General features: G+C 38.0%; 1 protein-coding gene across 10 annotated transcripts in view; it reads right to left on the reverse strand.

Moving 5' to 3' along the window:
- BMPR1B (bone morphogenetic protein receptor type 1B) overlaps positions 1-16,320 on the reverse strand; it is a 437,941-nt gene that overhangs the window by 17,553 nt on the left and 404,068 nt on the right. For all 10 annotated transcript variants that reach the window (XM_023582890.3, XM_023582891.3, XM_023582892.3 and 7 more), the window contains 4 exons: positions 10,481-10,577; positions 8,677-8,815; positions 3,433-3,625; positions 2,345-2,642 (listed from right to left, as the gene is read on the reverse strand). In XM_023582890.3, coding sequence (XP_023438658.1) covers positions 2,345-2,642; positions 3,433-3,625; positions 8,677-8,815; positions 10,481-10,577 — 727 coding nt within the window. The remainder of the gene's footprint in view (positions 1-2,344; positions 2,643-3,432; positions 3,626-8,676; positions 8,816-10,480; positions 10,578-16,320) is intronic.

The following is a 16,320-nucleotide window of genomic DNA, read 5'->3' on the forward strand; positions in this document are numbered from 1 at the left end:
AATGTTATGAAATAATTAGAATAAGCAGGGAAACGGACTTTGGCCCAGTGGTTAGGGCGTCCATCTACCATATGGGAGGTCCGCGGTTCAAACCCCGGGCCTCCTTGACCCGTGTGGAGCTGGCCATGCGCAGTGCTGATGCGCGCAAGGAGTGCCGTGCCACGCAAGGGTGTCCCCCGCGTGGGGGAGCCCCACGCGCAAGGAGTGCGCCCATGAGGAAAGCCGCCCAGCGTGAAAAGAAAGAGCAGTCTGCCCAGGAATGGCGCCGCCCACACTTCCCATGCCGCTGACAACAACAGAAGTGGACAAAGAAACAAGACGCAGCAAATAGACACCAAGAACAGACAACCAGGGGAGGGGGGGAATTAAATAAATAAATAAATCTTTAAAAAAAAAAAAAAAAAAAGAATAAGCAAACTCACAGAGTCATAATCTAGAATATAGGTTACCAGAGACTGGAGTGAGGGTAGGGAATGGGGAATTAATTCTTAAATTGTACAGAGTTTCTACTTGGGTTGGTAAAGTTTTGGTAATGGATAGAGTTGATGGTAGCATAACATTATGAATGTAACTAACAGCACTGGATTATATATGTGACTGTGATTAAAAGGAACAATTTTAGAATGTATATATACTACCAAAATAAAACATTTTTTAAAAATATGGGATAGTACAGCACAGTGAACCCTATTGTAAACTATAGACTGCAGCTAAAAGCACAACTATAAAAGTGATCTTTTATGATTTATAACAAATGTATCACACTAATGCAAGGTGTAACAAATGTACTGCACTGATGCAAGGTGGTATGTGGACAATCTGATTTTCCTAAAACCCACAGCTACTCCAACATTAAAGGAAGGGGTTCAGTGCTATGTATAGTGGGCTGAAAATGAAGAAAAGGCCTTTGATGATAAACATCAGTGGTATACTCTGAATAAAGCTGCCTCAGGAGAGGATGGAGCAGTTGTTGAATTATAAGACATTAAGAATTACTAAATTATGGGCTATGATGTGGACCATTGACCATGAGGTGCAGTGATACCCAGAGATGTACTTACTAAATGCAATGGATGTGTCATGATGATGGGAGAGAGTGTTGCTGTGGGGGGAGTGGGGGGTTGGGGCGGTGGGGTTGAATGGGACTTCATATTTTTTGAATGTACTATTTTTAAAAAAATGAATTAAAAAAAAAAAGAATTACTAAATTATGGAAGCAGATTATTCTTTGGAACTGAAGAAATTCAGCCGCAAAGGTAAGAGAGAAGCTAGTAACTTGAGAAGCATCATGGGAATTTTTATTTTTGGGGGGAGACTTGAAAATGTTGTAGGTCTGAAGGAAGAATCTAGAAGGGAGAAAAGATTTAATAATTTTTATTGGCAACGGATTCATATTTCTAATTTAAATCTATGGGTCAAATCATTTCTCCTCACTTTGTTCTTAAAGAACTGCAGTTTGCCATCCTCTAAGTGGAGAAGACCTTCACATATTTGGGCCCAATATTAAATCACAACTCAGCCTTCACTTCTGGTTTGAAACTACGAGTCCTTCTGTCCTTTCTCATGAACTTTATTTTCCAAAAGTTTTCATTTCCATAGCTTTTCCTTTGTGCCCTTCAATCAGGGGTAAGTCTAAATTGAGTTTTTAAAAAGGCAGTTGTTTGATGATCATCCCTCCATAATGATGGTTTTAAAACTCATTTTTTGTGTTTTCTTGTTTAATGCAGAGAACCCATTTCTTCCAGTTAAATCATCTGGTAGGTAAAAGTGATGCAGCTCTGGTTAAAGTGGGAGTGAGGAATACAGCCCCAACTCCTAGGCATTTCACTCCCCCATCTGCAGAAACTACTGCGATAACTCCAAACCTGAAGACTCCAACATCTGACAACCAGTTTCATGCCATGGTCCATGGCCACAGAATCATAGTGCTGTTGCATTTTGCTTATTAGTGCCCAATAATTCTCATTTAACACCTATGCAAGCTATCTTTTCTACACTTAATATGTAGATCATTCATGAGCCCTCTTCCAACTTAAAAATATTATGCAGAATTCTGACCACATATTACCAGGCACTAGCTATCTCTTTTCTATAAAACTGAATGACAACTGCAAACCCAAAGTGAAAACTGTCTAAACCAGGTCACTGACAACACAGAAAATACAGCTCTGACCCCAGTCTGTATTGCAAATAAAATGTTTCTTTTTTTCTGCCAAGCAAAGTTAAAATTAATAAAATTCTCCAGCTATTAAATATCCTAGAAGCATTGAACTAAAAAATGTACACGCTATAAAAATGATAGAAAAGAATCATAAAAAGTGTAGTTGTTCACCTTGATACTCACCTAATAAATTTAACAGCCAGGCCCAGGTCAGCAATACAGCATGTTCCATTTTTCTTTACCAGGATGTTCTTACTTTTCAGATCTCGATGGGCAATTGCTGGTTTACCCTGAGTACTGAAGATCTCGGTGTGTAAATGACATAAGCCACTGACAGAAGTATAGGCCAACTTCAGCATTGATTTTGTATCTAGGGTGGTGGACTTCAAATAATCATAGAGGGAACCATTTTCATGATAGTCTGTAATTAGGTACAGTTGGGTCCAGGACCCTGTCCCTTTTATATCTGCAGCAATGAACCCTAAAATGAAAAAAGAAAAAAGGTTTGGAGGTACAAGAATAATTCATGTTCTTGAAGGTCATTCTGTGAGACAAGTATCTTTTCCTTAGCATCTTGTGCAATTTTCTGACTATGCTTAACTTGACAGAATAAATTACTAACACCAAACAAAGGCAATTAAAATATGGGAGTAGTAAATGAATAGAGTTTGCATCTGAAAAATGATTCCTCTCTCATTAGTAATTGATATTCAAATTACTTTTAATATAATAGCAAGTATTCCATGATATTATAATTACATGTAGGACACTGTTTACAAAACAGGGTCTTAAAAGAGTTAAGGCATACACCCCAATGATTAGATTACACTTCTTTCACTTAAATGGACCTGCTAGGTCATTTTTAACTTAAGAAGACACAAAAATAAGTCCATTCTTAATATAAACCCTAGGTATAAATGAATCCTGCAGATGAAATTCCTATAACTGTTCACAACTTTTACACTAAAAATATATTCCTTCAAATCAATCCCTAAGAAACCCTAGGAAATTAAAATTTTTTATATTTGCATTTCCTATCTCTGGAGAGAATATATTTTAGAATATCCCACTCCCAGCCCAACCTTCCTTAGTCATTCCTTCTGTGAGGTCTCCCATTAGAAGCTTATAATGTTCTGGGGTGCAAGCCAAGAAGAAAATTTCTATATATTTCATAACAGATCTAGACAGATGATTCAATGTGCAGATGTTAACTGAAAAAAAGAAGAAAAAGCTAGGAAACACTGAACATTGCTATACAGATTTTTACTCACCCAAAATATTTTCATGCCTCATCAACACTGTCTGATATATTTCTGTTTCTCTGAACCAGCTGGCTTCCTCTGTAGTGAAGAACACTTTCACAGCTACCTTTTCGCCACGCCACTTTCCCATCCAAACTTCCCCATAGCGACCTTTTCCAATCTGTTTCACCATCTGAATCTGCTTAGCTATAGTTCTTTGGACCTGTTAAATCCCAAAACACACTGTTAGTGTATTCACAGCACTACAGATTTGTTTAATCTCTTTTTTCTCTCCAAAGAAGAAACAATTACTGCAAGTAGAGTATATTTAGGCAGTAGTTTTTATTTAGATGGACAATTTATTTGTTCATTTATGTTGTAGTCTTTTAAATAGATTTTAGATTGATTCTGGATTTTTTAATGCCCAAAAAGATTGTTTCAAATGATTAAATATTTCATTTTATTATCATTTCATAGGGAAAAAATTTGAATGGGTTCACAGTAATTGGTATAAACAGTATACTTTCTCGTTTCCCCACTAGGTGGAATACTAGATATTCTGAATGAATTCCTACCACCATACAACTTGACCATGGATAAAAAATAATAGGTATAACAAAACAAAATTGTAATTCATTGTAGGGCTCATAAGAAAATAAAGGAAACCTTTGTGAGAGTGAGAAAGTGAGGGAGGACAGAGAGAGGGAGAGAAGGAAGGAAGTAGTTAACCTACTGATAAGAGGAAACATCCCACATTTATTAAATAAATACGTTTAATGTACAGCTATTGCAAAGCATTGGTCATGTACTTCTATAAAATGTTTCCTGATATAAACAGTTTTGTATCTACTTTTTCTCTAATGATAATATATATTCTTTTTTTAAAAGAATTTACTAGAAATTTTAATAATACTAATTTTGTTCTCCTCTTTATACATAACCACCCTTCTGGCTTTGTTTTTTTTTTCATTGTGGCATGTTCATTGCATTTAGTGAATACATTTTGGAGCACTGCTGCACTGCATGGATTATAATTTACATTGTAGTTTACACTCTCCCCCAGTATATTCAATGGGTTATGGTAGGATATACAATGTCCAGCATCTGTCCCTGCAATATCATTTAAGACAACTCCAAGTCCCGAAAATGCCCCGACATCACATCTCTTCTTCCCTCTCCCTACCCTCAGCAACTACCATGGCCACTTTCCCCACATCAATGCTACAATTTCTCCCATTACTAGTCACAATAGTTCTACAGTAGAATACCAGTAAATCTGCTCTAATCCATATTTTATTCCTCCATCCTGTGGACCCTGGGCTGGTGATGTCCATTCCACCTCTAAATTGAAAGGAGACTTAGATCCCACATGGTTGATGGATATGATTCTTCTGCTTTATATTTCTTTTAATTTAATGAAACTACTGATAGAATTGGTAATGTTCAATAGAACAGTAACCACATAGCTAAATGATAGAGGGTTACTAAATTATACTCAGAAATTTAAAATACAGTTGAATACATTTGTTTTGAGATCTACTATAACAAATCATGAAAATTATATTAACTATTATTAATATATTAATGTAATTAATTATAATTTTAGAGTTAATTATATTGTTTATAATCACGATAAACTGATTTATGTGGGTTTTTATTAGATTTAGCAAGTGTTTCTCATCATTTGGTAGGTACTTTCATTCTATATTACATTGTTAGATATCAATTTTTGAAAATTTAATTATATAAATAAAATGCCTGTAAGATAAAGTGCTATAATTACGACTTCAAAATGAGAAGAATTATTTTTGTAAACTGTGTACAACAATGTTTCAGGACTTAAAATGACTTGTCTCTATCTTAGAAATGTCAGCTTATTGTCTCTCACATTTAAGTTCGTGGACAGGAAAGCGGACTTGGCCCAATGGATAGGGTGTCTACCTACCACATGGGAGGTCCATGGTTCAAACCCTGGGCCTCCTTGACCCATGTGGAGCTGGACCATGTGCAGCTGGCCCATGTGCAGCGCTGATGCGTGCAAGAAGTACCCTGCCACACAGGGGTGTCTCCCGCAGAGGGGAGCCCCATGTGCAAGGAGTGTGCCACATAAGGAGAGTTGCCCAGCGCAAAAGAAAAGTGCAGCCTGCCCAAGAATGGTGCTGCACACACAGAGAGCTGACGCAAAAAGGGAGAGAGATTCCCGGTTCCGCTGACAAGGATAGAAGAGGTCACAGAAGAACACACAAGTGAATGGACACAGAGAGCAGACAACTGGGGGGGAGGGAGAGAAATAAACAAACAAGAAATCTTTAAAAAAAAAAAAAAAGGTCATGGGCAGATATGGTCACTGGAAAACACATAATCGTGATTTTTATTGCTATGAAAAGAACTCTATACCCTCTAATATGTCCCTGAACTAACAATACACACACACATACACAGGTCTACAGATAAATATACTGTTTAAAATAGTTTTCTTAATAAGGCTGAATGAATAGCACATACGGGAAAGATTTTTCACAAAATTTTCTTATTAAGAGGCTTACATTTAAGTTATTTAGATATTTTTTACCTTTTCTTCCTTTACAAGACCAAATAAATAGGGCACATATAACTAGCCATACATTACTTCAATAAATATATATTTATTGAAAATATTATGTGTTACTATCCCAGTCATTTATTACATATATACATACCACACACATATGAACATAACACATATGTACATATATATGGGAGGTGCACAGACACTATCTTAATTCTTACAACCCCTTGATATTCCTTTATTTTGAGGAAGAAATGGAAATTTTATAAGAAAAGGTCCAAAATTAACAGACATACATAAAGTTATTTGGTAAATTGATTTATATACATACTTACATAAAAGGCATCAATATTCCCTTTATGTTTATGAAATAAATTATTTTTAAGGTGAGATACATAATAAGGTATGAAGTATCTACTGCACACCTCTGCATTTTTTCATCTTAAAAAGTAAGGCTTAGGGAAGCGGCTGTGGTTCAATCAGTTGGGCTCCCGTCTACCACATGGGTTCGGTTCCCAGGGCCTCCTTGTCAAGGCAAGCTAGCCTGTGCCCATAGCGAGCTGATGGCCCACACCTGTGGAGAGCTGGCACAGCAAAATGACACAACAAAGGGAGACAAGCAGACATAGAAGAACACGCAGCGAATGGACACAGACAGCGGACAACAAGCAAGCTGCAAGGGGGTGGGGGAAAATAAATGAATAAAATAAAATTATAAAAAAAAAACTAAGTCTTAAAATCAGATATTAAATCTGAAATACTAAGACTTTTCCTTTACTGAACTGGGTCTTAGAGAACCCTCCCTCTCATTCTGTCCCTAACATATGCATTGCTTAGTTTTATTTAATGGTGTGTGGTTCATATCCCACAGATCTGGAGGTAATTCTGGTTTCTCCACCTACTATTTACTTGGCCTGTCTGGGCCTATGCTCCCTGATATGTAACAATGTAACACTGCGATACATTTCTAGTACTACCTCATAGGGATGCTATGGGGATGAAATGAGATCACATCTCTAAAGTTTTGGAATAATGCCTGGCCAGGACTGGAACCCACGCAATGTGGCTCGAGAATCTGTGCTTTTAACCATGTGTATAATGGTTACCCAAACGCTATTTTTTGGTATTTAGGTTACAAAAACAAGATAGCATTTTCACAGATATTAAAACTTGGAGCTGAAAATTTTTAAAACAAATTACTGAGCAGCCTCTTGTATGAATCAAACACTCTACTAGGGATACAAAGTGAGTAAAATGTAGTCTACAACCTTAAAGAGGTCACAGTCCAATAAAGGCACAGATTATATTATTTTAAACTGCTATTTTAGTAGTATAAGCAAAATGTTATGACAGAAGACAAAGGGACTGGTTCAGCCTGGAGTAACTGGGAAGTTGGTATGTAAGTAAATTGTGAACTAGACCTTCAGGAATAAGTCAGAGGAGAGCTCCATAAAAAGGTTTCATTTGGAAAGACATGGACTTTGAAAACATACTGAATTTAAGAAACAATTACTTCAGAGTGATGCCAGACCTCAGGAAGCAAGTGGGGCAGAGGTGGAGGAGAGGTTGGGCAAGCAGCTTGGGCAGGCAATTACTCATCATGCATGCCAAGCTAAGAAAGAAGAGCCCTAGGTAACAAACCAACATTTTCAGAGCGATAACTCTGTAGCTTATGAGAAAGATGAGCTGGAAGTGGGGAACCACTGGAAGAACTGAAATTGTTTCAATTCCAGGAGCACATTCACTAACACCAGAGGGTTTTACTATTGGAACATTTCTTTAAAAAAATAAACAGAACAAAAAAAGGAAAATTTTTGAATACAAGAACTATAATTGCTACATATTAATGAAGCCTAAGAATAAAATATCAAGAAAATTTTAAAATAATTTTTGCCAATTAATTCAATTTTTTGAAAAACTAAAGTAGTAACAGTTTGGTCATAATGACTCATTCATAAATTGTTTTCTGCCTGGTCTTAAAAATGCTATTTTTAGCGCTAAATAAAAGGTCATCAGAGGAATAGTGTAAATAAGATATCCAAAGTCAAAAACAGACAAATAGGAAAATCAAGCTTAAGAGTTTATTAAGGAAAATGCTTATTTCTCATTAAAAATACTGTTTTCATCCTAAATTCCAACAATCTTTTTGCATGGTCCATAAAGGTACCAAATGCTTTTCTCATTAAAGCAAGTGCCTTAGATTCAGTGTGTATATATATATATGTGTGTGTGTGTGTGTGTATGTGTGTCTTTTCAAGGTTGGCAGTGTTGACCCTCAGAACATTGAACCTTTCCTGAATGCAAAAGCCCAGACTTTCCTGAAACACAAACCCTGCAGCTATAACATAACCTTCTCCCTTTGTAGAAGTATTCAGATCCTTCTTGTAACACTTTTCCCTTCAAAAGCCAGGCCAAAGTGCAGTCATGCAATCCTTACAGAAAACAGAAGGAAGATGATTCCATGTTTAATGTTTTCTAATCTGCTCCTTATCAGAACGTCTGAGGGTCTGGATTGTAACTATACACTTACAGTTGAAAAAAAAAAAAAATTAAACCATCCATATGCCAAAATGTTATCAGGATGCCCTGAATCTGAGAACTGACTTCCAGCTGTTTGCATAGAACTTTTTCCCTGTCCAGTGCCCTCTTTCAGTAAAAAGACACCCTGTCTTGACTTTTCCTTTCCAAGGATATTCTTTTGAAATAGAAATATGTTCTTCTCATACCAGCAGAGGGAGGCCTGATCCACTTCCTGAGCTTTGAGACTGTTCAATTAAATCTCTCAAGGATTCTCCAGGAGGAATGTAAGTCTCGTCCTGTTCTAACCCAATGCTATACCGAGGTCTGGTTTCTTGTCTTTTATACCTAAGGATGGATAAAGGAATATAATTTTGGACACTGGAATGTAACGACAGGGATAAAACATTGCAGATAGAACAGTAACCACAGCACATAAATATGAAACAAGATCAAATGCTTAGATGTTTGTTACTCTCAGTAACAACTTATGATTTCTAAAATAAAAGTCATAATTATTTTTCTAACCGATTTTAAAACTAAATTATACTATGTTTTTTTTTCTTTTTACTTTTATTACATTGTCTTTTTTATAAGGTACATAGATCACAAAAAACGTTACATTAAAAAAATAAGAGGTCTCCATATACCCCACTCCCCTCCCCCCACTCCTCCCACATCAACAACCTCTTTCATCATTGTGGCACTTTCATTGCATTTGGTGAATGTATTTTGGAGCACTGCTGCACTGCATGGATTATAGTTTACATTGTAGTTTACACTCTCCCCCCGTACATTCAGTGGGTTATGGCAGGATTTATAATGTCCAGCATCTGTCCCTGCAATATCTTTTAAGACAACTCCATGTCCCAAAAATGCCCCCACATCTCATCTCCTCTCCTCTCTCCCTGCCCTCAGCAACTACTGTAGCTTTCTCCACATCAATGCAATAGTTTCTTCCATTACTAGTCACAAGAGTTCTATAGTAGAGAACCAGTGAGTTCACTCTAATCCATTATTTTATTCCTCCATCCTGTGGACCTTGGGTTGGTGATGTCCACTCCACCTCTATATCAAGAAAGGGCTTAGATCCCACATGGTTGATGGATGCGATTCTCCTGCTTGGAGTTGAAGGCACTGTGAGTTCCCAGATGTGGTGGTTAATTGGTCTCAACAGGCTACAGATTTTCTTCTCTACTCTATACAACTGCATATGCCCAAGCAGATTCCATTCTGTTTGTTTTTATATAGCTCCAACATTAATTCCCTAACATCTTTTCCTTTAAGGTCTTTAATACATTAAAAATGCAAATTTTTAATTTACAGAAAGCAGTATAGCTAACTCTCTCATCTAAAGTAGTACAAAAAGAAATAACAGATACACTAAATAAAGTGAAACTTTAAAAACTTTTTTCAATTACATCTTCAATTAAAAATGAACTTATTTGAATCACCTAGTCTATGCTATTACAGGGTATTTTCACAAGTGAGAATTAAATTGCACAAAAGGCAAAATATGTGAGTTTAAAAGGTCCTTGCTATTTCACAAGCTTGAAAATAAGTAGGTAGACCAAAAATCATTTGTAAGCAACAATTTAACTTCAATATAACTGAACTTATGCTCTTTAAATAATTTACCGACAAATTATCTTTAAATATCTCTCTACACTAAAGAAAAATTTAGTGCAGGAAATAAGGAATTAACAGAAATATGCTAAGTTCAGTATGGCTGTTATTACTCTTTCCAGAATCAAAACTCAGTAGCAACCAGTCCCTGAGTTCCTAATGTCCCTAATTTCCCTAAACATGAAATTTAGCAATGAAGTTTTGATGTTTGCAATATTTATAACTTCACTGGAACAAATATTTACCAAGAGCCACTGATTTTTTCAGTAAAATATAAGATCTAATTTGTGAAAGTTGTGATGAAAATGACATCAGGCAAAAGCAGGTGGGTTAGTAATATAAAAAAGATAATACAAACTTAAAATTCTACAACTGTTAGAAACTTACCTGAAGTAACAGAATAAAATGATAAGGACCAAGAGCAAACTACAGACAGTCACAGATATCAGTAAGGCCTTGTGGTGTATAGGTCCATCAACAAAATCTGAAATTAAATAGAAAGTAAAGGCAGCCATAATACAGAGAATATTCTCACTTAAAAATTAAGAAACAACTCTTTCCTACTGTATTTGCTCAGCTCCACAGGCAAGATGGGAAAGGTATTTTTAACATTGTTTTTGATGAGAAAAATAAGATAAACTCAAATTAAGCAAGTTTGACCAGGATGAACCGTCATTCATCTAGGCACCTGTTCCAAGGGAGGGCACACATTTCTTCCTATTGGAATGAAGTAGGCCTGACATAGGATAAAACCACGGAATATAAACAAATGTAAATGAAACACTGTCTCTGAAATAGAAATTGAAAGTTCATCCATATTCCAAACCAGTTTTTATAGGCTTTTCTCAAGCGGATTCTGGAGCACTTTATATCATGAATCTGTCTGAAAAACAAATCTATATCCGTCGTACATAAAACACAAAGCCATCTTGTGATGGATACAAATGAATGGGACTCCTCAAATATTTCCATATGTAGAAAATATGGTGTCAATGATTTTAAACAAAGATGTCTTTCAAAATTATGAAGTTTAATTTTTCATAAATAGAGTCAGATTTTAAATGAATGGGTATATCTTCTAGTCAAAGAATTATTATGTGATCTTTTTATAGAATAAATTATTAAAGCTTCCCATTTTGTTTTAACTCCAGTTCTTGACAAATCATTAACCTGAGCAGGGGTTCTTAACCTTCTTTGTTCCATGAACTCCTTTGCTAATCAGGTAAAAGCCATGAACGCCTTAATAAGTCCACACTATACTGTGTATTATTTAATAAATATTATTACACCCTCAACATGTCCCCACAAGAATAATGTTTCATTTTTCTTTTAAATTTCAGTTCAAACTCACAGACCCCTCGTTAAGAACACCTCATCTAGAGCACGATTTCTCAAACTTTATATAAATAAGAATGACTTGGAGATACCTAATACAAATGCAGATGTACTGACTTCAACCCCAGAAAAAATTTTTAATTCCAAGTACTTTAGTTTTTAACAATCATCCCAGATGATATTTATGCAGGTAGACTCTAGAACACACTTTAAGAAACCTGTCATAAAACCAGGTACACTCAGACAGTCAATGTTATTCTAGTACCTTTCTTATTTAGGGAACCACATATCCTTGAGAGAGTACATGTACAAACATACTCATAACAAAACAAGGAAGAAATATCCATGACTATTACAGTTTTCATTTCTGTAACTGGTTAGATGGTCAAAGTTCATATTAATTACTATCTTCTTCCAATACCCATTCCATGTTCCTTTTACCCTCAGCTGGTCGTGGTTCTTTGCCTGGTAGGGTATCCCAAACTTTCATTCCTGAAGATTCTGGGTCAGTTATTCTTGTCTGGATTAGGCTGTTGCAATCATCCATTGACTTTAATCACAGGACATGGTATTACTAAGAGATGCCCTAGGAGACCTCCTCTATTCCAGGCAAACTCTTTGTAGTAGTTTGAAATTATTTTATGAATCCCAAAAAGAGAAAGATTATATTTGTAGGCTGGTACATTTCAGTGGATGTGAGACCTTTCCTCAATTAGACTACTGTGGTGAGGTGTGACACAAGTTGAGTCTTTGCTTTCTTGTTGGGTCTGATAAAAAAAATTGAGACACCAAAAATCAGAATTCTGCCATGTGACAGAAAGGAGAGGTCAAGCAGCTGAGACTGTGGGGAGAGATGAACCATTTGCCTGATAGCTTGCAGCTGAAATTGGAAAGAAAGCAGAACAGCTGAGTCTGAGAGGAGAAGCATGGTATGAGACAAGCCCTGGTACAATTCAGGGGCATGAGGAGACTAAAATGACCAGGTGGCAGTCTTAACTTCCAGTTCAATGAAATCATTGTTGGGTTCCCCAGTAGAAGTCTTCTTCCTTCTGGATGTAAGACCTGTAGAGCTTAAGGCTGCAGGGACAGGATGCAAAAATTGTCCTAATGGATCACTACGGGGGGTGCCACTCCTATTTCCATTTGTTGATTCCTGGATCCGTGAATTTTGCCTATGGAAAAATCAGCACCACAGAGTGGACGCTGACTTCGAGGATACACAGCTTCCTGGAGAACATTGCCCCAGTCTTGCAAGGTATTGCCACCTAGGTGGCACCGTAATTGATTCTTCAAAAGGCCATTCCACTGTTCCATCAGTCCAGCTGCTCTAGAATGATGAGGGACATGATAAGACCAGTGAATTCCATGAGCATGTACCCATTCCCACACATCATTTGCTGTGAAGTAACTTCCTTGATCAGAAGCAATGCTGTGTGGAATACCATGGTGGTAGATAAGACATTTGGTAAGTACATGGATGGTAGTTTTGAAAGAAGCACTGTGTGCACGGAAGGCAAATCCATATTCAAGAGTATGTTTTTATTCCAGTTAGAACAAAATACTGACAGTCCATGATGAAAATGATCCATTGTAATCAACCTGCCTATAGGTAGCAGGCTTATCACCTCAAGGAACAGTGCCATTTCGAAGGCTGAATATGGATGGGTCTCTGCTACTGGCAGAGTAGGTATTCAGCAATGGCTTTAGCCAGGTCAGCTTTGGTGAGGGGAAGTCTGTGCTACTGAGCCCATGCATAACCTCTATCCCTATTACCAGGGCCACTTTGTTCACAACCTAATTGGGCAATGACAGGAGTGGTTGGCAAAGAGGTTGACTGCCATCCACAGAATGGGTCATCTTATCCACTTGATTATTAACATCTTTCTCTACTGAAGTCACCCTCTGGGAAGCATTCACATGGGACACAAATATTTTTATGTTTTTTGCCCACTCAAAAAGGTCTATTCACATACCTCCTCCATAGACCTGTCATCAGTTTTTCAATCATGTTCCTTCCAACCAAACCACACGCAACAGTCCATGAATCCAGGCATAAACACACTTCTGGCCATTTTTCCTTCAGAGCAAAATTAACAGCCAGGTGCACTACTCAAAATTCTGCCCATTAGGAGGATTTGCCCTCACTACTATCCTTCAGGGATGTCCCAGAAGGGACTGCCCATTATTGGGTGGTACCTGCTTATTGTACAGAATCATTGGCAAACCAGGCCCAAGTTTTCTCTTCCTCAGTGAGCTCCCCAAGAGGCCACAGCTGTGGGCTGGGAAAAGGAAGGTGATGTGGCAGGAGTGGTGACCATGGGCATTTGGGCTACTTCCTCATGTAACTTACTTGTGCCTTCAGGACTCACTTAAGCCCTGTGTCATGTATATCACTTTCACTGTATTGTGAGTACTGTTGTGCATGCCCAACTTTATGGTTCAATGTGTCGGATAATATCCAGCTCATGACAGGCAACTCAGGTCTCATGGTAACTTGGTGGCCCATGGTTAAGCATTTAGTCTCTACTAACGTCCAGAAGCAGGCAAAACACTGTTTCTCAAAAGGAGAGTAGTTATCTGCAGAGGATGGCAATGTATTGCTCTAAAATCCTAAGGGTATACACTGTGATTCTCCTATAGTAGCCTGCCAAAGGATCCAATGGCATCTCTATTAGAAACTGACACTTCCAGCCCCATTGGATCTGCTGGATATTATGGTCCAAGTAGCCCAGCTTGACAGCAGTCTAGACCTGTTCCAGAACCTCCTCTTGTTCCTGTACCTACTCAAACATAGCACCTTTTCTGAACACTTGGTAAATGGGCCAAAGTACCACAACCAAATGAGGAGTATGTTGTCTCCAAAATCTGAAGAGACCAACTAAATATTGTGCCTCTTTTTTGGCTGTAGGAGGGGCCAAATGCAACAGCTTATCCTTCACTTTAGAAGGATATCTCAGCATGCCCTACCCCACTGAACAACTAGAAATGTAACCGATTTGGAAGGTCCCTATATTTTTGTTGGATTTATTTGCCAATCTCTCATGCAAATGCTTTACAATTAAGTCTAGAGTAGTTGCTACTTCTTGCTCACTAAGTCCAATCAGCATGACATTATCAATGTAACGGACCAGTGTGATATCTTGTGGGAGAGAGAGATGGTCAAGGTCCCTGCATACAATATTATGACATAGTGCGAGAGAGTTAACATACCCCTGAGGTAGGCCTTGCTGGCCTTGCCAGCTGAAAGCAACTGTTTCTCGTGGTCCTTAACAATGGTAATTGAGAGAAAAGCATTTGCCAGATCAATAGCTGCATACTAGATACCAGGGGATGTGCTGATTTGCTCAAGCAATGATACTACACCTGGAACAGCAGCAGCAATTAGAGTAACTACCTGGTTAAGTTCATGATAATCCACTGTCACCCTGTTTTCTGCACAAGCCAAGTAGGAGAGATGAACGGGGATGTGGTGGGAATCACCAGATGCTGCATCTTTCAAGTCCTTGGTGGTGGCACTGATATCTGCAATCTCTCCAGGAATCTGGTATTGAATTTGATTCACTATTTTGTTAGGTACGGGCAGGTCTAGTGGCTTCCACTTGGCCTTTCCTACCATAATAGCCCTTATTACATAAGTCAGGGAACCAATGTAGGGAAACTGCCACTTGCTGGAGCATTCCAATTATGCATTCTGGAACTGGGAAAATAACCATAGAATGGGTCAGGGGACCCACTGGACCCACAGTGACATGGACCTGAGTTAAAACTCCATTGATCATCTGACCTCCATAAGCCCCTTCTCTGACTGGTGGACCACAGTGGTGTTTTGGGTCTCCGAGAATTAATGTCACTTCTGAGCCAGTTGTCTAATAATCCCCAAAATGTCTGATTATTTCCTTTTTTCCAATGGACAGCTACTCTGATAAAAGGCCATAGGTGTCTTTGGGGAAAGTTGGGAAGAAGGTTAACAGTATAAATTTTTGGCAGTGTCAGGCTCCTTCCCTAAGGCAACCAACCTTCCCCTCATTCAAGGGGCTCTGGGTCTATAAACTGTCCCACATCTGGGAAGTGATTAAGGGGTTGTGACTCCGTTTCTATAATCAAGTTAGGTTTTTGTTCACTAGACCTAGAACTCTTTTGCTTATACAGATCAAGTAGGAATTTAGCAGACGGCCTATCTAGTTCACTTCTAGGTATCCCGTGATCTATTAGGCAATGTCATAGGTGTATGTGACTTAAGACTATTTGCTGCTCTGAGTCTGCTTTTCATTGTGGTAGCCATGCCCAACTTGTCTTTGGCAATTAACTGCTGCCACTTGGCTTATGCTGGCCTGGGATCTCCTCATAGTGTCTAAGGATACCAATTCTGTGACAGCAGTTCTCCAAGTTATATCTGACTTACAAAGAAGAGCAACCACAATCTCCTCAGGGAAGATGGAATTAGTTCACAAATTTATTCCTCACAATCCTGACAAAAGTTGTGTCCTGGTGTGGGTGGGCAGGCATTAGATGGTAAATCCATTCTAACGTTCTATCTCTTTAAACCTTTGGATCCCCTCATCTACAGTATACAAGGGCAATTCTGACATCTCGACCTCAAGCAGTCAGGCTTGACTTTCGGTCCATGTTTCAGTCAGCCATTAGAGAGCTCTTTCTAACCCCTGAAGCTACAACACTGAATTCAGAATCTCTGCTTAGTGGACCCATATCAATAAATTCACCCTGATCCAACTTTATATTCCTTCCACCATTATCCCATTCCTGTAATATCCATTCCCACACATATTCCCCTGATTTCTGTCTATATAAATTAGAAAACTCATGCAGTTCTTTTGGACCTATTGTGACTTTAGTCTACTTATAGATCTGGAAGTAAAGAGGGGTGGTGGGGT

This window comes from Dasypus novemcinctus, chromosome 1, assembly GCF_030445035.2.
Source record: "Dasypus novemcinctus isolate mDasNov1 chromosome 1, mDasNov1.1.hap2, whole genome shotgun sequence".
Lineage (NCBI taxonomy): Eukaryota > Metazoa > Chordata > Mammalia > Cingulata > Dasypodidae > Dasypus > Dasypus novemcinctus.